General features: G+C 43.2%; 1 protein-coding gene across 1 annotated transcript; it reads left to right on the top strand.

The window, feature by feature from the left end:
• Nucleotides 1–26,007, top strand: LOC110739590 (uncharacterized protein HI_0077). The gene is made up of 4 exons (XM_021920048.1): nucleotides 1–665; nucleotides 795–914; nucleotides 23,277–23,507; nucleotides 25,215–26,007. Exons 1-4 carry the CDS (start codon nucleotides 456–458, stop codon nucleotides 25,578–25,580), a joined length of 927 nt encoding a protein of 308 aa, XP_021775740.1. The 5' UTR covers nucleotides 1–455; the 3' UTR covers nucleotides 25,581–26,007.

Below are 26,007 nucleotides of genomic sequence, written 5' to 3'. Positions count from 1 at the left end.
AACAAATTAAAATACCTGTCAGCCATAGAAATTGCAACTCCTTTTTTTCTAAGGATTTTCGCTTTTTATGATGTTTAAGATAAACTTTCAAAGGTACATAATCTTTTAATTTTAGGTTTAAATCACCAGACATTATAAATGGAGTAATGGAGAAAATGGAGTGATGGAGAAAATCGTGGGAGAGTTCAAAGAAAAGGGTCGAAATAATAAAATAACTGTGAAAAAGAAGAAGAGTTCGAGAATTATATGATTAGGCCGCGAGCCGCCCGCGGGATTTTAACTAAACCTGCGAACAACCAGCAGAATATAATTAACCCATACAAACGAACGGACTCACCGACTCACCGTGATTCCACTCTACACAAAAAAAAAATCGTACTCATATACCCCCATTGACGACATGTTGAAAAAAGTGAGGAGAAGCCTTTGATTTGAGAAAGAGAAAGAAAAGAGCAATGAGCCAATCTTCTGACTCAAAAATTCCGAATTGCGAAAGTGAGACATTAGTGGAAGCAGCATTACGAGTACTCAACACATCGGATCTCTTTGAGAAAGCTAAACTTGGAGACGAAATCGCCTGCAAATGGCTTCAAGGCATTATTTCTCAGCCTTACCATCCTTCCAATGATCTTCACATCCCTCATCGTCCTGCTCGTCCTACTAATGTAATCACTTTCACCTTCGTCGTCAATTTTCTCCATTTATTGTTAGTTCTTATTTTTGAATTTGGTTTGCATATTACCTGTTTGATAAAATGCCTAAAAGAGTTTTTTTATTCTTATGTTTATGAGTAGGTCAAGTTGTTGTCGCCAAGCTTGATGCCTAAATTGGGAAAAGCTGGAAGCCTTCAGAGTCGTCAAGCAATTGTTCACAGTCTCGTGCATACTGAAAGTTGGGCAATTGACTTATCATGGGTAATACTTTTGTTATTTCTTTCTTCGTTTGCTTGGTAATTGCTTCGTAACTGATCCAAGAACTTCTGTTTGGTATTCCCTTATCCCGAAATTATGTGGCCTGATGTTGTTGAAATTTAAAGTATGCATTTTTTTTTGCTGTTGTGATATTGACTGGGTTAATGACATGGAGGTGTTAAGCTACTAGCGGTATTTATGTTGGCATTGATGTCTATCGTATTTTCAGTGTGGAGCACTGACCAATCCTAGAATATATATTTGGAGCGTCAACACAGTCCATATAATAAGAAACTCTGTTGCATATGAATGACCGAATACCATGCCTCTTTCGGATTTTCCATTGATTTTATAGAGTTCTTATGGAACATATTAAAATGCCTAGGTTGCTATTCATGACCTAATTCATAGCAGTATTTGTAGGAAAAACTCACTAAAAAGGACTGTAGAAAGTGACTTTTAGATGGATTGCATCCAATACCTTAATTCATAGCATAGGTTGATAAAGCATATCTACGTCAAAGCCATGGTATCTTTGTGGAACACTTCAGTATTCATCGGTGTTTAGGCAATACCCGAAAAAGATTAAGATAACACAGATCCTTGATTAAAAAAGTATCATTATGAGTGTTAGTTTATGAAAGCATCAAGTTCATGTAACAATAGTGTTATCAATCAATATACACAATAAAATGAGTAAGATAAGACTCATGAAAACAAATTCATGATTAGTAATCAAAAACGTATCATTATGAGTGTTAGTTTATGAAAGCATCATTAGTTCATGTAACAATTGTGTTATTAATCAATATACACAATAAAATGTATAAGATAAGACTCATGAAAACAAATTCATGATTAGTAATCAGGATAGGAGCTCTAAAAGTCACGTTGATGAGAAAATCTTTAAGCTCCAATATTTTTGTTAAAGAAGAAAATCTCTAAGATAAGTAGTTGACATGCTTGTCACATACCTACCAAAAATGAACCTAACTAGACCTGTTAATTATGTAGATTGGAAAGTAAGGGTGAAGGGTCGGATCTCTAAGAGACTAATTATAACGACTCGAATAATTACTAAGCAAATAACCAAATAGAATATTGAGAATTGTAACAAATTGACTAAAGAATGCAATAAATCTAAATAATTAGAGAAATTCAATAATAAAAACATCTAAGATCAAGCATCACCGCGAATACAATCAATGCAATAATCGTTCTACCCCTAATATATGATTCAACCGATAAGAGGAAAAGTAATCCTTAAATAATACCAAAGATCTCTCCCGAGTTATCAATGGTTTCCCTAACCACAATCATGCCTACTTCAGAGTAGAGTACTGCAGACAGCTCAAAACAAAAGGCCTTAATCATTCATCTAACTATATCCGTGATGAACTATAAACCCTTATTTGATCTGTTCAAATCCCTTAAAACCCAACTCCCGTTGTGATTAGAACAATGGATTATAACAATACTAATTATCTCTGATATAGTATCAGCATATGCACAATCAATCATGCATGTCATTGCAATTATTATTAAAGAATAAAAAGAATTAGTTTATGCATCAATCATATTTGGGTTCCACTAGATCTTAAAATAAAAAATCTAGTCACACATAATAATAAAAACAATAAAAAGAATTAATGAAAACATAATTAACAAATAAAAAAATTTAAAGAGAATAAAAAAGTACCGAATCTTAAATGTGAACATATGCAAAGGAAAGAAAAATCGGATACTTGGACACGTGGATGAAACTTGAAATAAAGCTTGGAGTTGTGGACAACTAAAGCTAGTCCTGTTTTTAAGCATTTGTATTAAAAATAACTAACAAATTAGCCTTTAGATAGTAGGAACAAAAGGAAAGGTAAGTAAAGAGTGCCTGACTTGATGAACTTTATATAGGAACTCAACAATAGGACTAAACCAACTATCCTTATTACCATTTTTAAAAGTAACCGAACAAGTTTATATTATGAAAAAAAGTTATGCAAACATGAATTATACTTGTATGCATGCATGCTAAAGTACTAGTTGAGTTAAGATTATAGCTTGCAAAATTTCTAAGAAACAAGCAATACACTCAATATAACTTACAATTTCCACAAATTAAGCAAGTTTTGAGAATCATTAATAAAATGTGAAGTATTGTCAGTGTCAAGGTGGGTCTTGAATAAAGGTTAGTTAGATGACTTATATCCTATTGTTGCCTAATATTTCATACAACATCGATAAAATCTGAGGTCCACTAGATGTAAGCAAGTGTCTCCTTTATCATAATAGGCTTAGGGTTTAGCCCCCGCTTCTCTCGCTGGTTTGATAACTCATAAGTAATAATTAAAAACCACTGAGCTATAATTTGAACCTTGGCATAGCACATATATAGATAGACATTATCTAGGCCTAAGCTATTTACAAAGGTCAGGAACTCACTATGAAAAGTTTTAACCAAGGTGCGAGCTGGTTGAGATGAAAATTTGTATAACTTTAAACTGTATTCTCTAATGTGTAGCACTCTTGCCACTAATTCTAGTATAATTTTTTATGAATATGGTAATTATTTTCAAGAGGTTATGGTGGGAATTCCATGTAATGGAACTTTTTATTTATTTATTTTTTTTTCTTCTACAAAAAGAACTGTTTGGGTCCAATTTACTCCAATTGGGCCGATCCACCAATGATTCAATTACAAAACCCAAAAAAGGTTCAACTCTCCTAAAGCATACCACGCCAGTAAAAGGCCCTGGTAACATTGCAAGCCCATTTGACTTCAAGGCCTAAATTTATCTATTTGAGTAAGGTATAAAAGCCTTCACTTCCCTCTCCTTACATTCATTCACTTGAAGCCTCAAGCAATTAATTCTCTTGCATAACTTTCTCTGTCTAGAAACCCTATACTGACTTCGGCATCGAAGGGGCCTTCCTCGCCACAACCCCCGAGGCCAGTTTATGTGTGTTTGCTGTGCAAGAAACCCTCGTCCCAGTCATCACTTGGGGTGAGTCCAGTCTTCAGACGAAGGACCCATTGTTTTCACCCGAAATAATTTGGCACCGTCGGTAAGGAAGACATTAAAAAACAAGCCAAAAATCCATCATCTTAGCAACATGACTAAGAGCGGAAAGAGCGCCAAAAAGAATGGCCCTTCTTCCTCGAAGAAAGACCCAATTCCATCTTCACCCTCGAAGAAGGGTCCACCTTCTTCATCATCTTCCGAGGCTACCTCGTCAAGGAATGTTGCATCGGACAGATCACCTCACAACACAGGGTCAGGCGTCCTAACTCTTGGCGGCCGAGATCAAATGCTAGGAGTCCAACCCCTTGTCGTCATTCCCAATCTCGTCCAATGGGGGCGCTCCAAACGGGTCCCACTACGGAGGAGATGGCAAGAGCCTTCGCTACCTTCATGGACTTCATGAAGGCTCAAGTGAATCAACATCTCCCACCTCCTGCTCCCTCGGTGCGCGCTGACACCGTAGAGCAGCCGAGGCACCTGAGAAGGAGAACAGGGCAAGAGGAGGGAGAGCGAGTTCCATCTTTTAAAGAGCTCGAATATTGGGATGAGGATACTTGGAGAACTTAAAAGGAAAGAAAAAGAAACCCCCAGTTCTTCGAGGGGTTCGAAACCCCAAACTTCAAAAGCAGCAACACCGCTTCCTCGCGGCTAGAGCCTGCTCGCCGAAACATCCACGAACGTATCGGCTCGAGGGAGGGGAGTGTGCACATTCGCCTCACCTACCCCGAAGGAACCACACCTTACCCTGTAGTGTCCCAACCGAGGACAAAAGCACTTCTACCTCTCTGAGTGGGGGGAACGAGGTCCCAACGGCCAGGAACAAGGGGAAAGTCGTGATGGTTTCCTCCATTTCCCCATTCCAGAGCTGGATTCTGGAAGAGCATGTGCCGACGGTGAAAATCCCGGCACACATCACATATGATGGTACTTCGGATTCGAAGGACCATATTGCCTCCTACAAGGGGCACATGTACCTGAACCCCAGGTTCGAAGCAACTTGGTGCAAATATTTCCCAACCACCCTCAAAGGTGTCGCACAAGCGTGGATAACCAAGGGAGTAAAGGAAGGCTCGATAACTAGTTGGAATGACCTTTTCAACAAGTTCAAGAGCAAGTTTTCTATGGCGAATCGCCGAGAGAAACAACTGCAGAGCTCATGAGCCTGCAAGGGGAGGACGAAAGCCTTCGAGATTATTTGACTCGCTTCAGCAACGAGTCGTCGAGAATTACAAGTCTGGACCAAGGGGTAGCCGTTTTCTCGTAGCGGAACGGGCTACAGGCTAGAAAGTTTCTTGACTTCATGGTCGTGTACACCCCGCAGACCTTAGAGGAAGCCCTCGACGCGGAATGGAACAAAACCAAGTCCCAATCTCGGACTGGTAAGGCAAAAGGACATTAGTCCGAAGGCTAGAGGAAAGGGAAGGCGAAAGCCTCAGAATTGTCCTCGGTTAACTGAAGAAAGAAAAAACCCCATTCGTAGGGAAATACGAATCATACACTCCTCTCGCTCTTCCGCGTGCTAAAATCTATAGCATAATGAAGAACGAAGAGGAGTGGAAAAAACCGAGGCCATTTCCATTGTGGCACCAAAACAAAAATAAAGACCGACGATGTGAGTTCCATAAGTCTCCTGGACACCACACTGAGGACTGTATGCAGCTGAGAGATCAAATCGAGGATATGGTCCGAAAGAGCTATCTGAAATACCTCGCGGACCGCCGCGAAGAGAAATATGCCGAGTAAGACTCTCAGCTGCAATTGGACTTTAACCGGAAGAAAGACAAGCCGCAGGACAAAGAGACTCCTAACAGCCTTGTCATTTCTGGGGGGACGAGTTCCCGTAGCGCTCAGAAACGCCACTTGAGGGGTCAAACCAATCAAGTCAACCATGTCTCCATCCGAGGTCCACAATCTCCGGTGTCGAAGATTACGTTCACAGCCGAAGATTGCGGGAGGTGGCATACCCTTATGATGACCCGCTGGTAATCATCATGGGGATAGCAAACCTCAATGTCTGGCGAACCCTCGTTGACGGTGGTAGTGGGGCAAACATCCTATTTCAGGGTGCCTACGACCAGCTAAAGATGCAGACCAAGGACCTGGGTCCGGTATCCTACCCGGTATCTGGATGCAATTGGTCTGCAACATATCCAAATGGGAAGATCACCCTTCCCGTCACCATCAGCAGAGACCGAGCAGCTCAGAACGTGATGGCCAAATTTTTGGTCATGAAAGTTCCATTTATCTACAATGTGATCATGGGGAGACCCATGATTCATCAGATTTAAGGAGTGGTCTCCATGTACCATCAGATGATGATCTGTGTTTCAGATGAAGGCCACTCCGAAAGAATTCAAGGGAGCCAACAGGCTGCCCGCGAATGCAACTACCTCAAGCCATCCAAAGCTCGTCGCGACGATAAGGATGGTGAGAAGAAAGAAAAAGAGAAAGACCGAAGCACCAAGGGACCCCTGCCTAAGAAAAATCAAAGAGGAAAGGAAAGACTGGCTCCTCATCCGAACCAAAGGATTCGGAAAGCTGAAGTCTGGGATGCCTGCTGACATCGACAACAGGCATATTGAGTTGACCAAAGGAGACCCAGAAAAATGTGTCAGCATAGGGCTCAGACTCCATTCGAACATCCGAGTCAAACTTATCCAACTCCTTTGGGACAACAGAGATGTGTTCGCTTTCTCAGCATGTCGATTCGATTGATTCGAACCTCATCTCCCACAAGCTTGTACAAGCAGTGCTCGATCTTTCCGAGCCAAAAGTAAAGAGGGATGTTCAACGCCTCATCGGGAGAATGATAGCCCTATCCAGGTTCATCTCAGAGCTTCGGACAAGGGGCTACCCTTCTTCAAAGCGCTGAAACTCCCAAAATAAAAGGAGCTTATCAGGGAGGAGGATGAGCAAAAAAAAGCCTTCAAGCAGCTCCGTGAGCACCTGGCTCTAACTCCCAACGCCGCTGGCACGGCCAGCCAAAGGAGAAACCTTATATTTGTACGTGGCAGTTAGCCCTGCCAGTATAAGCGCGCGTCTGCCAAAGGAGGAAGACAAAGTCTAGAAGCCGATCTACTTTGTCAGCCAACGGAGACCTGCCACCCCTTACTCGAAAAAGTTACATATGTAGTAGTGGTAGCCGCTCGGAAGCTGAGGCCCTATTTTGATTGTCATCAAATAGTGGTCTTAACTGATAAGCCACTAGAAAAAGTCCTCGACAAAATGGGCCTTTGAGCTCACCGAGTTCAGCATCATCTACCAACCGAGGACAGCCATCAAGGCTCTGGCGAACTTCCTGGCCGAGTGCTCTTACTAGGAAACGTTAGATGAAGAAAAGAAGATCTAGAACGTTTTTACGGAGGGATCCTCCACCGTAAATGGTTCGGAGGCGGGGGTAGTACTTACTTCGCTCGAAGGCAAGTCCTTTGAGTATGCACTCAAGTTTGCATTCCGAGCTTCGAACAACGAAGCAGAATATGAGGCAGCGATTGCTGCCTAGAACTGTACATATCACTGTACATACTCGGCTTCCAGTGATATGCACAGTTCATCGCAAATCAAATCCGAGGCGAGTGTGAGGCAAAAGAGCCCTCAATGATTGCTTACCACGCAAAAATCAAAACGATAATTGCAAAGTTGAGAACTTTTGAAGTTGAGTTGATCCCAAGGGTCAGATTGCACAAGCCGACATACTCTCCACTCTGACCGAGCTGAACCTATGTGGAGGTGCGGTAAGAAAGGAGTGTTGACGAAGCACCTGAAATCTTGTGCGTTACACCCGAGCCGAGATGGATGGACCCCATCCTAGCTTACAAACTTTGGGGAGAAATTCTCAAAAACAGAAACCTAGCCTCCAAGTTGAAGAGAATCAGCTCAAGGTTCCTCGTCTTCGGAGGAGAGCTACTGAAAAAATCCTTCTCAGCCCCACTGCTGAAATGTGTGACTACATCCTTCGAGCGAAACCACATCGGGGGGAGAACTTTGGCCCACAAGGCATTGAGGGCAAGGTACTACTTGCCCACCATGATCCTGGATGCTAAGGAGCTAGTCTGAAAATGCGAGAAATGTCAAAAATTTGCACCAGTTATCCATCAGCCCGAAATGTCAGGATATTCATCTGCAGAATATTATCACTCGCTTCGGAATTCTGAAGGTCTTTGTCTTCGATCATGGGAGGCAATTTGACAATCTGCCGCCGCTGAGGCGGTATATTGACCAATTCAGAATTAAGTTGGCCTTTTTTGTGGTCTGGCATCTGCACAGCAATGGTCAAGCCGAAGCAGCTAACAAGCAGACCCTCAATGCACTCAAGAAGAGGGTGGAGGATCAAAAGTCCAAGTGGATAGAGGAACTTCTTGGAACCCTCTGGTCACTTCGGACAACTAAAAATTACGGGACATTCACCATTTGAGTTGGTGTATGGATTTGAAGCCGTTATTCCAGTGGCAATAGGCACAGAAAGTCTGCGAGTGCACCAGTTCTCAGCCGCCGAAGAAAATGAACAACTCATGAAAGAATCCCTCGATTTTCTGATAAGGTCAGAGATTCGGCCCGAGACAGAATGACTGCATACAAACAAAGAATCATCAAGTTTTACAACCGAAGGGTCAATGCAAGACCACTCAAAATTGGGGACTTGGTTCTTCGGAATGCCGCAGTAGTGCAAAAAAGCCACTTGGGAGGAACCTTATGTAATCTATGATGAGCTTAACCCGGAACCTACGACTTCGTCAGTTGGATGGAACTGAGTTGAAAAACCACTGGAACGCTGATGTATTGAAAAAATTTCATGAGTAAATCCTTCGGGGAAGAACAATTTATGTAAGTGCATCTTTTAAAATTAATGAAAGGCCTCCGAGCTACCATTGTTATCAATTTTGCAAGTTTCTATTTTCAGTCTTCTGTGTTTTATTTTAAAAGGGTTTCTCTTCGACACTGTTCAAAGTATAGCCCAACAGTGGCATCATACTTCGGATTGTCGCCAAACTTGCCCAACAGGGAACAATGATTTCACAACCGAAGTATAGCCCTTCGGATAAATCAGTTCCTTGGGGCAAAGAGGCCATGGACAAATCTGAAGCATAGCCAAACACTAGCATTATGCTTCAGATGAAATATATTCGAGGCATTGCCAAACATTGGTGATTAGGGGATTTTTCCCTACCAATCACCATCTGACAAGTGGACCATTCAGGCTCTGCCCAGTGTCCGCCAAATGGGCCAATAGAAGCCTGCCACGTGTCGGATCTGTCCACCATGGACCAGTTGTGTCATGCCGCGTGGCCTCCATATGCCAAACAGGCCAAATGGCCACCTAGGCCCAATTTCCAAGGGAATCCCAGTCAGCCCTAGGTTAACCTAAACCTAGTATTTGGCACGTTTCCCAAGGTTATAAATACTCTAATTAATCCTCATTAAAGGGGATTCAACAATTAATTACTCTAACCTAGAGAACCTAAACACATTAATCACTCCTCCCTTAGAGGAACCAGATCTCCCAACCTTTACTTTTCCGCACTTATTACTCCTCAAACAAGTACTAACTTGACCGTCGGAGGCGGAACTCCCACCACAAGGAGTCTCCGTTGTTTTGCAGGTACAGGCGCACGGATTCAGTCTCGGAATTGTAACTCTCCCGCAGGACATCAAAAAACCCCGAAACATTTTGGCGCCGTCTGTGGGGAGAGTACTTTCGAGATGGCATCATAGCCTGTACCGAATCCAGAAGAGAGGCAACCAGTGGACGACCCTCAAGTCTACTCAGACCAAGATACTGAAAATGAGGTCGAGGTTGAAACACACACGGCCTCAGATGAGACTCTAAGGGCCCGACGCACCCGTCACACCGAAAGGAGGGAACGGGTAAATTGCCAAGCTGGACCCAGCAATCCAGCCGGCCCACCGCCTGAGCAACAACAGGCGGCTAAAGGATCTGCTCCCATTACAAGGAACGAACTCATGACTTTCATGAGGGGGTTCAAGGGAGAGATCCAAGAGTTGATTAAGAAGAGGACGCCTGCAAAGGAACAGTCGGCTAAAAAATCCTCACTATGGTAGGATGAAGTCAGTCACTGATCGTGCGACAACCCCTCACCCAAAACTTGGGGCTAGTCGGCCACCGGTGATTGATTGGACGAAGTTTCACTTCTCGTCAACTGGGAGGAGAAAGCCCATTCGTCATGTTCAAGCAGATGGGACGAAGAAAATGTACACTGATCGGTTTGCTAGAGCAGAAGAAGAGTGACCGACTGTCAGAGTCGGCCTCTAATTTAGATTTTCAGGATAGTTTGCATAATACCTCCATGAGGTATACTCAATCAAATTATGAGAGTCAGACAGACGGTACCTCCCGTCGGTCCGAATCTCATAAAGATCAGTCCGTACCGAATGTACCATACGTACCGCAACAACAATACTTCTTGCAGCCTCCTTTGTTTGGAGGGCAGGCGGCAAGAAACGTCCAACCATTGGACTCGCAACTATGGTTGCTCCAACTAAGAGAACAACCGTCCGCCTTCTCAAAGGAAATTATTGAGGCCGCCAGCCGGCCAAAGTGAAGAATGTGTTAGTAGGCGCCTATGATGGCATTACTAACCCAGAAGATCATCTAATGGCGTTCACCAACCTAATGTACCTCCTTGGATGATCCCACTTGGTGCAAGTGTTTCCCAGCGACTCTCAAGCGAATTGCACAGCAATGGTTCGGCAACCAGCCGACTGGTTGTGTGAATAATTTCAAGACACTTGCCTACTTGTTCACCTCCAATTTTGCTATGAGCATTCCTGCGAAAAAGACGACTCTTGACTTGGGGACCATTCAACAGGGTGAGAAGGAGGGACTCCGTTCCTACATCAGGCGGTTTAACCTGATGAGGATTCAAATAAAAGGGCTGCCGGATGAGGTAGCCTACACTGACTTTTTCAGAGGTCTTAAGGATGGGTCGACCTTCAAGTTCGACTTGGTCCGAAAGAGGGTTGCGACTCTCCAAGAAGCATTGATTGAATCTGAAGCTTATATATAGGCGACTGATCTCTGTAACACCGGAAACAGTCGGACGTAAGGAGGTCTGACAAAAAAGAAAGCCGACCAAAACAGTCGGCAAATAAAGATGAGAAAAAGAGAAAAGGAGTCTGGGCGGCCGACTCCTCTGAACAGCCATCCCAGAAAAAGAAGAAAGAATTCAAACCATACTCTCCCAAGTATGCGTTCAACAAGGATAGCCCTCAGAGAAATCTAGAGCCGGATCTCAATCGAGAAGCCGACCCCCATGAAGGGTTCTGCAAGCAATCGGAACCAAGATAAGTTCTGTCATTTTCATGAGGATATTGGTCATGAAACCAATGAATGTATTAGCCTCATGCGCTACCTAGACCGCCCTTGACTCCTATGTCAAGAAGTCAGCCAAGAAGAATCACAGGTCGGCTAACAGTTCTGATACTGATGACGCAGTCGTCTACACTATAGCAGGCAACTTCTCAGGAGGCGGCCCCACTATCAGGGGTAACAAAGACAATATCAGGCATTTAGATGTTAATTCCGTTCACCAAGGACGGATCGCCAAGAGTTCATTCCAAGAAATTGTCATCACAGAAGAGGATCTGGGAGGTGTTAGGGGGCCCGCATGATGACCCCATTGTCATTGAATGTAAGGTGGCCAACCAAAGAGTTGGCCGGATCCTCATAGATACCGACAGTTCCTCTGATCTGATCAGCAACAAGTGCTTGGCAAAGCTCAAGTACAAAATTGACTGCATACAGTCCGGTATCTCACCCTTTAGTAGGGTTTGGAGGAAGTGTTGTACATCCAGTGGGACGAGTGGATCTACCCATCCGTCTGGGTGAGAAAGGGGAGGGCCGTCACATGGTGGTTCGGTTCTTAGTGGTTGAAGAACTGTCGGCCTACAACATGATCTTGAGACGACCTACCCTGAACAACTCTAAAGCTGTCATTATCCCCTCTCTTATGCTGCTCAAATTTGAGAGGGATAATGGAACAGTCGGCTCCCTAAGGGGAGATCAAAAGATGGCACGAGAGTGTTACCTCTCGAATATCAAACCCACTGTGGCGGCTGCTGGCCCAAGTGGTGAAAAAACTGACCTTGAACTCATCAAGGAGGATGCGCCTGCCCAAGTGGCAGGCAGTAAGAAAAGAAAGGCTACTCAACTGGGGGCCGAGAGAAAAGAAAAAAGATAGCAATCACTGGCAGAGGAGCGGTCGGACGAATTCCGCCCTCAACCAGCAAGCTGGCGAGCACACGGATGTTGTCCTGGACGACTCTCGTCCTGACCGAACAGTCAAAGTAGGGACGACTGCTATTGAAGATTTGCACCAACTTTTGAAGGAATTCAAAGATATCTTTGCATTCGAAGTTCATGAAATGCCAGGCATCAGTCCAGACTTGGCAGTGCATAAGCTGGCTGTGGATCCGAAAAAGAAGCCGGTCCGGCAAAAGAAACGGAACCATGGTGAAGAAAGAAGCCAGGCGGCCACCGCCAAGGTTAAAAAATTGCTTGATTCAGGGTTCATTCGGCAATATTATTTCCCAGACTGGGTTGCGAACGTTGTGTTAGTAAAGAAGCCGAATGGTACCTCGTGAATGTGTGTGGACTACACTGATTTGAACAAGGCGTGCCCCAAGGATAGCTATCCATTGCCTAAGATTGACAGTCTAGTCGACTTAACAGCCGGCCACGCTTTAATGAGCTTCATGGATGCCTACTCTGGCTTCCATCAAATTCCGTTGTGGAAGAAAGATTAGGAGAAGAAGACCTTCGTCAAAGATCAATGGCTGTATTGTTACACGGTCGTGCCGTTTGGTTTGAAGAACACCCCGACCACCTTCCAAAGAATGATAAACACGGTCTTCTTTGACCAAATTGGAAGGAATGTCGAGGCATACATAGATGATATGATTGTAAAGTCCAAACTTCAGACGGATCATACCTCTAAGAAACATTCACCACACTCAGGCGGCACCATGTCATGCTCAATCCCAAGAAATGTGTTTTTGGGGTTGAGTTTGGGAAGTTTCTCGGATTCCTCATTAATCAAAGAGGTATAGAGGCGAACCCAAAGAAAGTGCAGGCGGTCATTGACATGCAGTCACCTCGCACAGTTCGAGAGGTTCAGAAGTTAACAGGTTGTCAGGTTGTCTGGTTGTCTGGCCCTGGGAAGATAGCCAGTCAGGCGACAAGTGCCTTTACTTTTTTCAAGCAATAAAGAAGAAAGCAAGGTTGAATGGGGATCGGATGCTGAGGCGGCCTTCCAAAAAACTGGAAGTCCATCTGCATTCCTTACCAAGGTCAGTCCCTTGCCCAAAGAAGTGTTCTACATGTATCCCGCCGTGTCTGACCATGCTCTAAGTGTCGTCCTCCTTGCTGAAAGAGACGGCTGCCAGCTCCCGGTCTACTTTGTTAGCCATGTGTTGAAGAATGCCGAGTTGAGGTACCCCTCAGTGGAAAAATTCGGGCTTGCTCTCTTCATGGCAGTCAGAAAATTGAAGCTTTATTTCTTGGCACATTCAGTCGTCGTATACACAGATCAGCCAATCAAGCGGCCACTCACAACCATGGAGTCGTCAGGCCGAATGATCAAATGGGCGATAGAGATTCAGAGCCTTGAAATCACATTCGAGCCAAGAAAAGCAGTAAAGGGGCAAGCATTTGCTGATTTTATTCTCAGATTCCAGACCAAGTCTGGAAGGTCTATGTGGACGGAAGCTCCACCACAAATGGTTGTGGAGCAGGTGTCATATGTCAGTCGCCAGAAGGCGACAGGTATGAGTATGCTCTACGTTTTAACTTCCAAGCCTCGAACAACGAGGCGGAATATGAAGCTTTACTGGCCGGTATTCGCATGTGTAAGGCGGCTGGGGCAAGAAGAATAGACGCCTCCTCTGACTCACTATTGATAGTGAGTCAGTATAAAGGCGAATACGAAGCAACCCATCCGACCATGATTAAATATATGCAGGCGGTACGACAAGCGGTCGGGTCACTTGAAGAGTTTCATCTAACTCAAGTACCCAGGTCTGAACCAGGCGGATGCTCTTTCAAAGTTGGCATCCTCGGCCTCCTGTGACACTCCAAGAACTGTTTTCTGGGAAGTTATGGAAAAGAGGAGTATTGAAGAGGATCCTATCGGTTCTAGATCGAAGTTCAACCTGGATGGAAAGGCACCATGCCGAATGATCATCACCAGGCGGCCTTACTGAAAAAGCGAGCGTCCAGCTTTGAGATGCGAAAGGGGGAACTCTTCGAGAAAGGATACCTTTAACCCCTCTTGAAATGTGTTATCCCAGAAAAAGGACAAGAGGTCTTAGAAGATCTACACTCTAGATACTGCGCCTCTCATGTGGGTGGCAGGACGCTTGCTCAACGAGCAAGGCTCTAAGGTTACTTTTGGCCTACCTTAGAAGCAGACGCCATGGAGATGGTGAAAAAGTGTGACAAGTGCCAAAGGTTAGGCAAGTTAATTCACCGTCCGGCTATCAGAAAAAGTGTGACAAGAGAGGCGGCTTGAAGAGCTAGAGTCAGACTCGCTATCAGAAGAGTCCGACTCCCCTCTCCCTGAGAGGGCCGACCCCTCTTCTTCCTCAGGGCCGACTGCTGACTGGCAGGTCAACAGTATAGTGGGAAGGGACTACCTTAGCTCCCTCCTCAGAGCTCTCGGCAGAAGGGCCATCTTGGGTCCCTGCGGTATCAGGCGGCTGGTCCGACAGTTCACTAATCTGAACCCGGAAAGAGGAGCCATCATAGTTTTCAATCCTCTTTGTCTTTTTTGGTTCTTGCCATACTGTCCTGCATAGATACAAAGATAGTTGGATTCCGGGACTTGCGTAAAGTTTGAAGTACCGCAGGGCAGTCGACACTCCTAGTCCTAGACTCAGCCGTCCCCGGTGACCGGCTGATTGCTAACCTAGGTCGTGCCGGATGCTTTTGAGGTCTCATTTTCAAAAAAGAAAGAAAAAGTGCAAAAGCAAAAAGAATAAAGGAACAGACAGTTACCTGAAACTTAAGTTCCGAAGAAGAGCTTGATCGAGTAGGCGCCTAACAAAAGCAGTCGCCCTGTCAGAAATAATCGGCAGGTCAAAAGTTGCAAAGTGTCAGAGCTCAAGTTCAGGGGTACGAGAGTTCTCTTGAAAAAGTTCCCAAATGTGAACAAAAGACTTGGTCAACATGCCTTTATATAGGGCAAAGGAGAATGCAAAGAGTCGCCTCCAAATTCAAAAAACGAGCGGGAAAAACGCTCGGCCCGTCATAGGGCGACACCTATAGCAGGTCGTCGCCTGTTACAGGCCGACACCTGTCACGGTGACATGTGAACAGTCACGTGCCACCTGTGAGGGGTAAATGATTAGGGGATTTTTCCCTACCAATCACCATCTGACAAGTGGACCATTCAGGCTCTGCTAAGTGTCCGCCAAATGGGCCAATAGAAGCCTGCCATGTGTCAGGCGTTGATGTGTCCACCATGGACCAGTTGTGTCATGCCGCGTGGCCTCCATATACCAGGCCAAACGGCCACCTAGGCCCAATTTCCAAGGGAAGCCCAGTCAGCCCTAGGTTAACCTAAACCTAGTATTTGGCACGTTATTACTCCTCAAACAAGAGAACCTAGAGAACCTAAACACATTAATCACTCCTCCCTTAGAGGAACCAGATCTCCCAACCTTTACTTTTCCGCACTTATTACTCCTCAAACAAGTACTAACTTGACCGTCGGAGGCGGAACTCCCACCACAAGGAGTCTCCGTTGTTTTGCAGGTACAGGCGCACGGATCCAATCTCGGAATTGTAACTCTTCCGTAGGACATCAAAAAACCCCGAAACAATTGGCATTGTGCTTCAGATAGTCATTCCCTCGAAAATTTTGAAGGATAAAGAGAATACTTCTCAGAGTCTAAGACTTATGAGCAGCGAACTCATAGATTCTTAATAAAAAAAAAAAAAAAAAAAAAGAAGATAAGAAAAGAGCAGAAACTTCAAAATTTTGCTTAGTACAAGGTCAGGCGAAGCAAGACTTCTTCTACACAAGTAAAACCAAGCAAACACCTTAGAAATCTGAAGACTTACACTTTAGATTTTTGGGAGGGGGCAAGAAGCACTCAGTCTTACTTTTCCAGCAAATGGGGACCAAATAGGTCCAAGCCGAAGCTCAACACTAAGAAAAATTTCGCAAAGAGAGCAAAGTGCAAGACTAAGTAAAAAAGCCAAAGCTGTTGGCAATGCATTCAAAGCAGCAAATTATGCTTGGATTACCAAGCTACATCAAATCAAGTTTAGAAAAGTCAAGAAAACCAAATACTAATCGGCAGCCGTCCACAAGACGGAAAAGCACAGCTACCGAGCTAATTACAACTACTCAAGTAAGAATAAAGAGTTTGTACATCAAGGCAAGCTGAAGCAAAACGGTTCAAAACGCAAAAATAGATGCAGCATATGTAAAAATTAACAAGTTGACCCGCATGATTCTGTAGACGCCTGCCAAAGTTCCTATGCTTTAGCATTCGCAGAGAGGCAGTTGCATCTTAACCGGCAGAAGTTTCAACACCAGCATGGGATGAGGCAGGCTAGGCAAGAGCTTTCTCACTCTTTCTTCTGAGTTGCTTCCTTCTCAGCTTCATCTTTTTCTCGAGCCTCAGCTTCATGGAGAGTAAGAAAGTCAATCTCGCTGAACATCCTTCTCATCCGAAGCCCAAACCTCAACTTGATCCCAGTCAATGTTAGGATCAACATGGAATGCCAGACGCCGAGCTACATTGAACCCATTCTCATAACCATCTTCATATTCGGCTTGGGTATAGATCAAGACTAGAGCTTTCTCGAGCTCGGACAGCCTCCTCTTTCTGGGCCTTCAGCAAATGAGCCTCCTTGAGCTTGACGTGGAACCAGGAGGACTCCACCTGCGTTCCGGAGCCGCTGAATTTCATCCCGTAGCTGAGTTTACCTCCTCAGTGACTCCTCCTCGGTAGTAGAGGACCTTAGACGAAACTCCTCAACCATCATTCGCTGAGTCTCCTTATGCTGCTGTTGAATCTCTTGGATCTGGGACTCAAGACCAGGGATGTCTTCAACCCCATACTTTTTCAGCAATTTGGATCCCTTATCCAAAACGGGGAATATATGATCCTCCAGATTTTTGAAGACAATATCTGAGGCATCCCTCGCTGCTGCAGCCTCCTCTTCGGCAGCTATGGCTCGAAGCCCACCAAGGTTAGCTAAGGCTTCGGCCTCCTCAAGCTTAAATCTCAGCTCTTTGTTCATTTCCACTGCCAAGGTGTGGTTATGAACCTACAGAGGTTAAAAGCCAGTTAGCCGAAGCAAAAAGAGTACAAAAAAAAAAAACAAAAAAAAAAAAACCGTACGAAAATATGCAAAAGTATCAGAAACTTTACCTGCATCAGCAGCTTTTAGGTTTCGGCAAAAGGGTCTGGGACCCTCACTAAGGGCTCGGATATCGCGGCCGTAGCCCGAAGAGACCAAGTCTCCACCTTCTCCAGGTCGGTTTGGCTTGGCTTGACGGATCACCGAAGAACTCAACAGCTGAGTTTCGGTTTAACCAGAGAATGTTCCTGGTACTATTAGGAACAAGAAAGAACGGGGCCGATTCAAACCCCATGTCTGCAGACTGGAAGGTTCTGAAGGAATTATCCACAGAAGTTGAGGGCACTCCAGTTCCCTTTACGGTCTCAACTCTCTTCTCAGCCTCAGCATCTTTCTTGGAATCCTCCTCTTCGGAATCCCTTGGCTGATCATTCAGCACCCCCATGCTATCCTCAGGTTGATACAGTTGAAGGGCATCAGTCTCATGTTGAATGTCATCAGCGACACCTTGTCTTCAGAAGAAATCTCCTCAACGATAACCTACGGCTCAGGGGGAGTTTCTCCTGAACCTTCTCCTTGGCTAAAGCTCAGGAGGAGGAGGGGTCTTCTCCTTAATCTCATTTGGCTTCTCCTCTTCAAGCCGAGGTTTCTTCGTAGGAATGGGGGCAGCCTGAAACTGCCCCGGTTTTACAATGGCTCACCTCTTCCTCGGCCCGGTCATTTCCTCGTTTGAAGAAGAGTCCGGCAGTCGCAGCAGGTTCTCCCTTGTTTCCTCCTTTGTCAGACTGCTGAAGAAGAAACAGGGGGGCAAAGAACCGTATAAGTACAAAAAAAAACAACAGCAGCAAACAAACGACTCAAGTTTGAAAGCTCACCGAAGTCTTGAGTAAATGCTCGTCTTCGTCTTCTTCCTCTTCGACTCCTAGAACAACTGTCTCGGTTTGCTCGGCAGTAGGAGTAGAGGGCCCAGCACTAGAAGTCCCAGCGGTAGCGAGAGTTCTAGCTGTAGAAGAAGCACGAGCTGCAGCGGCTTGCTCTTTCGCAGACAGAATAAAGTAGGGATCACTCTTCTCCCACCAAGGTTTTAACTCTTGGTACTCAGCTGCGCTGACTATCTAAAATCCCTTCTCGTACAAGTTGAGAGGCCGATCCTTGGAATCTGTGATCTTGGGAGTGTTGGTGATCCGATTCCCGTCCTGAGTGATCCCGAGCACCTCATAATTAATGCCAGAATTCTCTTCGTAAAAGACATAAACAGTTAGCTTTGCCGGAAAAAATAGGCATCTAAAAACAAAAGAAACAAAAAGGAAATAATAAAGTCCTCGGCCCCAGCCGAGCTCCTTACCGCCTTGATTCTTTCGGCTGAGGCCGACAACAGCAAGCATCTTCTCTTGGAAGATTTAGTGGCAGCAAGGTAGCCTAGTAGTGGGCACGTCCTTCATCTGGCCCGTGTGTGGTCCGACCGAAAAGGGCCATTTGCTTCAGGTCCGCATCGGAGAACTCATCAGGACCGATGATGGGCATGCTGGGTTCAAGCTTTCTCCGGTGCACCGAAGTGGTTTGGATGGTCTTCGTCTTGGGGCGCCCTTACCTAGATCCATTGACCCCTCCGTTCTTTATCCGAGGTATCGTTCGGCCAGACCGATAGGTAGCCCTTCTCATCTTCAATTTGCCACCAGCTAGGGCCATGAAACTTGTTTGCCTGGGCGTTCGAGACCAGTTTATACATGCAGTGGAAGCAATGGACGCTCGACGTAAATCCATAAAACAGGCACACCCAAAGATAAGTCGTCACCCTTCGGATGCTCACCGGAGTCAGTTGACACAACGAGATGTTATACCCGTTCTGAAGTTATAAACGAGTGAAGGGGGAATCGAAGCCCGTATTGCAGCTAGCAAGTGTAAACCCCAATGTAGCTAGGCGGAGGGCGATGAATCCTATCGTTTGAAGAGGGCATTTGGCACCAATACCCAACTTCCTCCATAATTCCGTAGTAAATCTCAATTTGCTCGGCAAAGTAGAACTCGGCGTCATTCTCAATCCACCATTTATAGGGCGGAGACGACATAATGCAAGCGTTTTCACGCTCATCCAGCCATTCCCTCTCCTTAGGGGGCAATGGCCTTGATTCCGAAGTCGCGCTTCGGCCAGAAGTACTGTCTTCTCCCGAGGTCCTGAAGGCAAGGTGGTCAATGGGAGAACCCTAATTGCAGAGCCGCTAGGAGCGGCGGCAACACTAGTCCTAGCCCTAGGGTTAGGGGTGGCATCATCGCCAAGGGACGGTTCCGCCGCAAAGTCAATTGCGGAACCTTTTCTTCTTCCTCAACACTCGGCTTAGCCTCTACCTTTTTCTTTCCACGGTCCCCGGCCATTTTCGAAGGTGGTTGCGCGAAAGAGGTAAAAGGAGGGGGTACTTGAAAGCAAGAAAAAACAAACAGATTTCAAAGAAAATTACCTTGTTCGAATGCGAAATTCGTCGATCTATACGTTCGGAGCAACGAATTTCAATTATTGACTTCGGATTGCAAAATTCGAGCAAAAAGGGGAAATTAGCGAAAACAAGAAAGGATTAGCGAAATTAAAGTACGGAGAGAGAAAGGGATGTGTGGTATTTATACCTGCAAATTCGGGAATGCTCGAAGGTCGTGCCACGAAAAATACCACTAACTCCACTTCATTGCTTCATCCATTCACCTTCCTCTCTAATTAACCGCCCACTAAACCCTCAATAGTCACTAATAACTACAAACAACCGTTATTGCCTTAATAAACACAAAATTCAAATGCTAATTAATCATTTGCTTCCCTCCTTTTTGCAAGACAAAACCCAACTCGTCAAACTTCCGAATCGGGTATGGGGGGCAAGTTGTTGGGTCCAATTTATTCTAATTGGGCCGGTACACAAATGATTCAATTACAAAGCCTATAAAAGGTTCAACTCTCCTAAAGCATGCCAGGTTAGTCAAAGGCCCAGTACACATGACAAGCCCATTTGACTTCAAGGCCCAATTTATCTATTTAAATAAGGTACAAAAGCCTTCACTTTCTTCTCCTTACATTCATTCACTTGAAGCCTCAAGCAATTAATTCTCTTGCATAGCTTTCTCTTTCTAGAAACACTGTACTGACTTGGCATCGGAGGGGCCTTCCTCAGCACAACCCCCGAGGCCAGTTTACATGTGTTTACGTGTGTTTGCTGTGAGGAAACCCTCGTCCCAATCATCACTTGGGCTGAGTCCAGTTTTCAGCCCACAAGAAAGGTGGTCCAAACGAAGGACCCATTGTTTTCACCCGAAACAAGAACTAATGCAAAACCTATATATATGATGAAGGCCAGGAGGGTTATGGATATCTTGAATTGTTTTGGGTGACTTGTAAATGGAATACTGCACCTAAATCGTTTGGCATTGTGATATTTTCCAATGCCCATGCAGCTCTAACTAATTGACAAAAAACCCCAATAATATAGAATGAAATAGCTAGATTGAATTTGGCATGATGCATGAAATTAAATAATAACAAAATAATAATAATAAAAGTTAAGTATTAACTACATAATTAGGCCTCACTTCTTAGTTTTGTCACTCTTTGGGTACTCACTTTTTTTTTTCACTCTTTGAGTACCCTAACCCAAATTCCGGCCAACTACCTCTAACTCACCGTTAACTCAAGCTAATTAAAAATTAATTATTTTTAAACAAAAACCAAACTGCATTAAATTAGGCCCCAAGTTTTTTTTAAAAAATAAAAATAAATAAATGAATAAAATAGCCATTGAAGTCTATATATTACAACAGCAACCTTTATGTTATTACAAGTATTGGAAAATTAATTGTGTTTAGGCTTTTAACTATATATGTTTAGGCTGCCTCCTTATGTATTACCGAAATTACAAGTATTGAAAAAATAATTTAGAGTTATTTTAGTTACGACGCTAGCGTGATGCAAAGCTTAGTTAACAGACATACTTGTACTCACAGCGATATCTTATGTTTGTCTACCATCAATTTAGTCATAACAATTTTGGTGTCAATTTTCCATTTTGTGCTTTATGCCAATACTAGGGTCCAATCCCTGTCGAACCTAAGACCTAGCAGTATCAAATATCTTTCCATTAATATGCATGATATATACTTAACTGATCATAAGTTCATCACTTTCACCTTCAAGCTAAGTCAAGAGAGTAACATAAATAGAAAAGAGAGAAACATAAGATGGAAGTTATGAAAAATGCTGAAGTAATGCAGACAAGTGAGCCAGTAAGGGACACATAAAAAAATAGGATACACTCTACATTTCTTCCTAGGAGCAGGCAATCTTCTTCCATGGAACGCCTTCATCACAATCATTGATTTCTTTGCCTATCTATACCCATCAAAGCACGTCGAAAGAGTCTTCTTGGCGGCTTACATGACTGATGATAAAGGGCCAATGAAACAAATTGAGAAGCAAAGTTAGCTTTAGACTGTACATTAGTTATTCAAGTGCATCAATAAATGTGCTTAGCTGGGCATTAGTTAAGTTAACCCAAGGGACCCTCTTTTTAATCCAAGTGACTCTCTTTATTTGATGTATTTAATTGATTTGGCCGGAATTTGAGATTGAGTACCCAAACGGTGAAAAAAAAATTAGAGTACTCAAACGGTGAAAAAAGTGAAAAGTGAGGGCCCTTTTGTGTAGTTAACTCAAAAGTTAATGACTACCTCAAACTAATTAAGATCCTACGACTTGAGCAATGCCTCCTTCACTCATCATTATTTCTTTATCATACTGATCAATGCATAAATAAGCTAAATGCACACTAAAGTGACAAAGGTCCTGCTGTGCGTAGGCATGACTTGGGCGTGCTTTGATGCCCCTCATATAAGCTTTGGGTGTGCCTCATATGTGCCTTATGCGCCTCACCTAGAGCAAAAAACAAGCAACCTACCTTAAATGCCTAGCGCCTGCGCTTTTTAACACACTGATTCTGATCAATTATTAATTTCTAAAAAGAAATAAATTCAACACAAAATAAACTTAATGAATTGCAATTCCTAAAATTATTAATTATAACTTATATGAACCCTAAAAGAATCACCTAACTTTCAATAAATGCTTAGGCAAAGATGGGTTTATTGAATTGGAGGGTAAAGATTCATTCTAGCAGCAAAAATATGTAAAAAATTAATTTAAGAAATTACTAAGTGCAAGCACAAAATTAAAGAAAGCATGAAACAAAACCCTTGATTGTAAAATGGTTATTTGATGATTAGAAAATAATAAAATAAATTGAACATCTTACCTCGAGAGTTTTTTTCAATTTAATAAAGAAGTCAAAGTAAGCTTTATCGGAGGAAAGAGAGAGATCGTCTAAGAATTAAACTAATCCTTGAAATACAGTAATTTATAAAACCAAACCAAAACTCCAGACAGTATAACGACCAATAACCCTAACATGTGCAGCTGGTGCTGATTGCATGTTCTTGTGGCTCATGGTGGTTGTGTTTTTCTATGGCAAGATTGGCAACATGTTTGTATACGCTGCAAGGAGAGAGAGGGAGAAAAAAATTAGGGCACCAGTTTTGGGTCATCCATCCATGGCTTTAGGAGCCAAAATTTCACTAACTTGAATTTGGTTCATACATCCATATTCAAACCATGGGTTTCATGGATGCTCTGATTTCAAAGACAAGCTATTAACTAGGAATTAATACTGGAACCTAGCACGCAAGATTACAAAGCTGGTTATAACAAAAAACAGAGTTACTTAAATGGTTTTTCTTATTACTCTCAAAATTTGTTAAACATTTATAAAATAGAAGTCCAGCAAAATGCTATATAATCCATTTTCTCATAATGGCTATGAATTGAGCTATCTAGGTGTGTTCCAGTTACAAGTTACTTTCTATGTCTAATTGTTGTTGTGCTTTTTGTCATGACCGCTTTGTCAACATTCTAATTTCTCATTATTCCACTTCTTTTTTTCTAGCTACTATTTCTATTTCCATAATTAACATCTACTATGTATTTAGGATATGATTGCTCGTTTTGGAAAACAAGAAGCAATGCCAAGGGAATTCTTTACTGATTTTGTTAGAGTTGCACAGGATGAAGGTAGACACTTCATCTTTCTTGCCACCCGACTTGAGGAATTGGGCTCCTGTTATGGTGCTTTGCCAGCCCATGATGGTTTATGGGACTCGGCCATTGCAACATCAGATGATCTTTTGGCACGGTTAGCAATTGAACATTGTGTGCATGAGGTATGCACGTTTTGTCCTTCATACTAACATCAACTGTTTGCTTTCCTTGCACTGCTATCATGAAGTTGGCCCAATACTTTCTGTTGTCAAATGATTTTTATGATGATGCCTTTGTGTTGTATTAGAGCACTGTTATCATGTTTCTAAACTTTGATCACCATATTAGGTGCATAGAAATATGCTTTGCTCTTCCGACTAACAATTATGATAAATCTCTAAATCCGATGACCTAGAACACGCTGCTCAGGGATTCTGTAGAAGAAATACCAAAAATGAGAGCCTGCTGACAAAATATTTTGTTGCATAAAAATGGGAGATTTGAGCATAAATTTCTACCTTATCGTGAATTCATACATCGTGGAAAGGTTATCTAAGAATGCCCTTGGGCCTTAGATTAACAAGCTTGTGCTAAGGTTTAATGATTTACCTTGCTTATATATGCATGATGTGTACGACAAACCAGAATTATAAGCTTCTAAATGCTTCACTCCATAAATAGTTCTAAGGGATAATGACTTCAAGTTCAAGTCACCCTAAATTTATACAAGGGTCCCATTACTGTCAATCTCAGCTAGAAAAGTTTTTCCATACTCCAAAGCATCTGTCCTTCTTGCTGCTATTCTATCAGTTGTTCGACTCTTGCCTGGATCAATTTTTGGAGAATGAAGTCCATTCCGGCCACCTGAAACTATATTGAATGAACTGGTACAGTGTGTATGACTCCCTCCCTTAGATGCTTTCCCTGGTTCTGGATCATTTAGTGCCTTCATTCACCACATCTTGGAGTGTTCCTCCACCTGTGGCACTTGCAGCATTGACATATGGATCTCCCACTGGAGATTGACCCACATTTGCGTCCTGAGGTGGTCGCACCTCTTCACCTTGCCCTTGGCCGGGCTTGCGGCATTGGTTGCCTTTTACTTACATTTTCCGCATTCAAATATGCTGATTGGAAAACTGGTGCTTATAACGGTGGATTAGTGACCTGGTCATCAGGCTCTATGAATCTTTCAGTCGATGGCATTGCTCTTAGATGAAGGGAAAACATTGTGAAGTAATGCTCAGATTGGAGGAGTGAGATTCCCTTATATAATTACTCTGCCATCTTTGCCTCGATCTTTATGATTCTCATCCGAATTCCTCGTGCATATAGTGTACTTGTGTGAATGTGCCCGCATCAAATACAACATCTCCTCATACTTGAATTATACCCAAATCACAACTCCATTGTCTAATTTCAGGAATCAAAGGTTCCGCCACCTTGAGCTTGAAATGGATCAGACATGATCCTAGGCACTAAGAGTCGCAAGAGGAGATCCCGTTATCGTAATTGCATAATTGATATGAGATGGTAGTAAAGGAGGATCTGCAAATGGAGTTATTGTAAATCGCAAGAGAATCTCTCTCTCTCTCAACTGTGGTAGCATGAGATATTCTTTTATCATTGATGAAACTATTTATGTGTGTGCGTGTGTGCGCGCGCGCGCATGTGTGTGTGTGTTTGTGTGTATTCTTCATGATTTCAACTATTGACAAGCTCATGAGACAAGGTTGAGTCAGTTAATCATGTCATTAATAATCTATTCAACTCAACTTTTCTAAGATCAATGTGTAAATTATAATTCTCAGTACTGCTATATTATGTGATAGTATTTAAATTCTGGCTCTGCTGAAGTATGTGTACCCTGCAAAATATGTTGAATACAGGCTAGAGGACTTGATGTGATACCAACAACCATTGCTCGTTTCCGCAATGGTGGTGACCATAAAACAGCAGATCTACTAGAAACTGTGATTTATCCTGAGGAGATCACTCACTGTGCTGCCGGGGTGAGATGGTTCAAGTATCTTTGCTTGAGATCTACAAATGTTGCTCCTAAAGAAGAATGTGTGGTTGAGGAAGTTGCAGACGATGATGCAGCTATTCAGAAGTTTCACACAACAGTCAGAACTTTTTTCAGGGGGCCCTTGAAGCCTCCTTTCAATGTAGAAGCAAGGAGAGCTGCTGGATTTCTCCCTGAATGGTATGAACCTCTTGCTGTTAAAGAACTGGAAGTTTTTCCTGCAAGCTGAAATTCAAAGTTTAACCATTTTAGGAGAGTGCTTAGCTTCTCAAAAACACCTTTTCTTTTTTTATTTTTTTTTTTATTTTTTTTTTATATCTTGTTTTATTCCCCCTTTTCTCCTTTTTATGATTTTTTTTTTTCTTTTTTGAGAAAGTAAGATATACAAAGATTAGGGATGTTTTTTCTCAATCCTACCTTATTTCCTTAAATGACTAGTTGTGGGGTAATACCCATAGGCATAGGCTCAACATTAGTTCTTAATTTGTGGGGTATTTAGTTCACATTAGGTCAACGGAGTGATTTCAGAAAGGGATAAACAAGGTCTCCTACCTATTTGGATTTGTCTCATTAATGAAATGAATTGCTCCTGGATTTTCTTTGTGATTGTTTGATTCAAAGCTGGGAATCAAATTATAATTTGTTTATTCATTCTT

This window comes from Chenopodium quinoa, unplaced genomic scaffold, assembly GCF_001683475.1.
Source record: "Chenopodium quinoa cultivar QQ74 unplaced genomic scaffold, ASM168347v1, whole genome shotgun sequence".
Taxonomy (NCBI): domain Eukaryota; kingdom Viridiplantae; phylum Streptophyta; class Magnoliopsida; order Caryophyllales; family Amaranthaceae; genus Chenopodium; species Chenopodium quinoa.
Note: the sequence above shows the minus strand (reverse complement) of the source record. Positions and strands in the feature narration are given on the sequence as shown.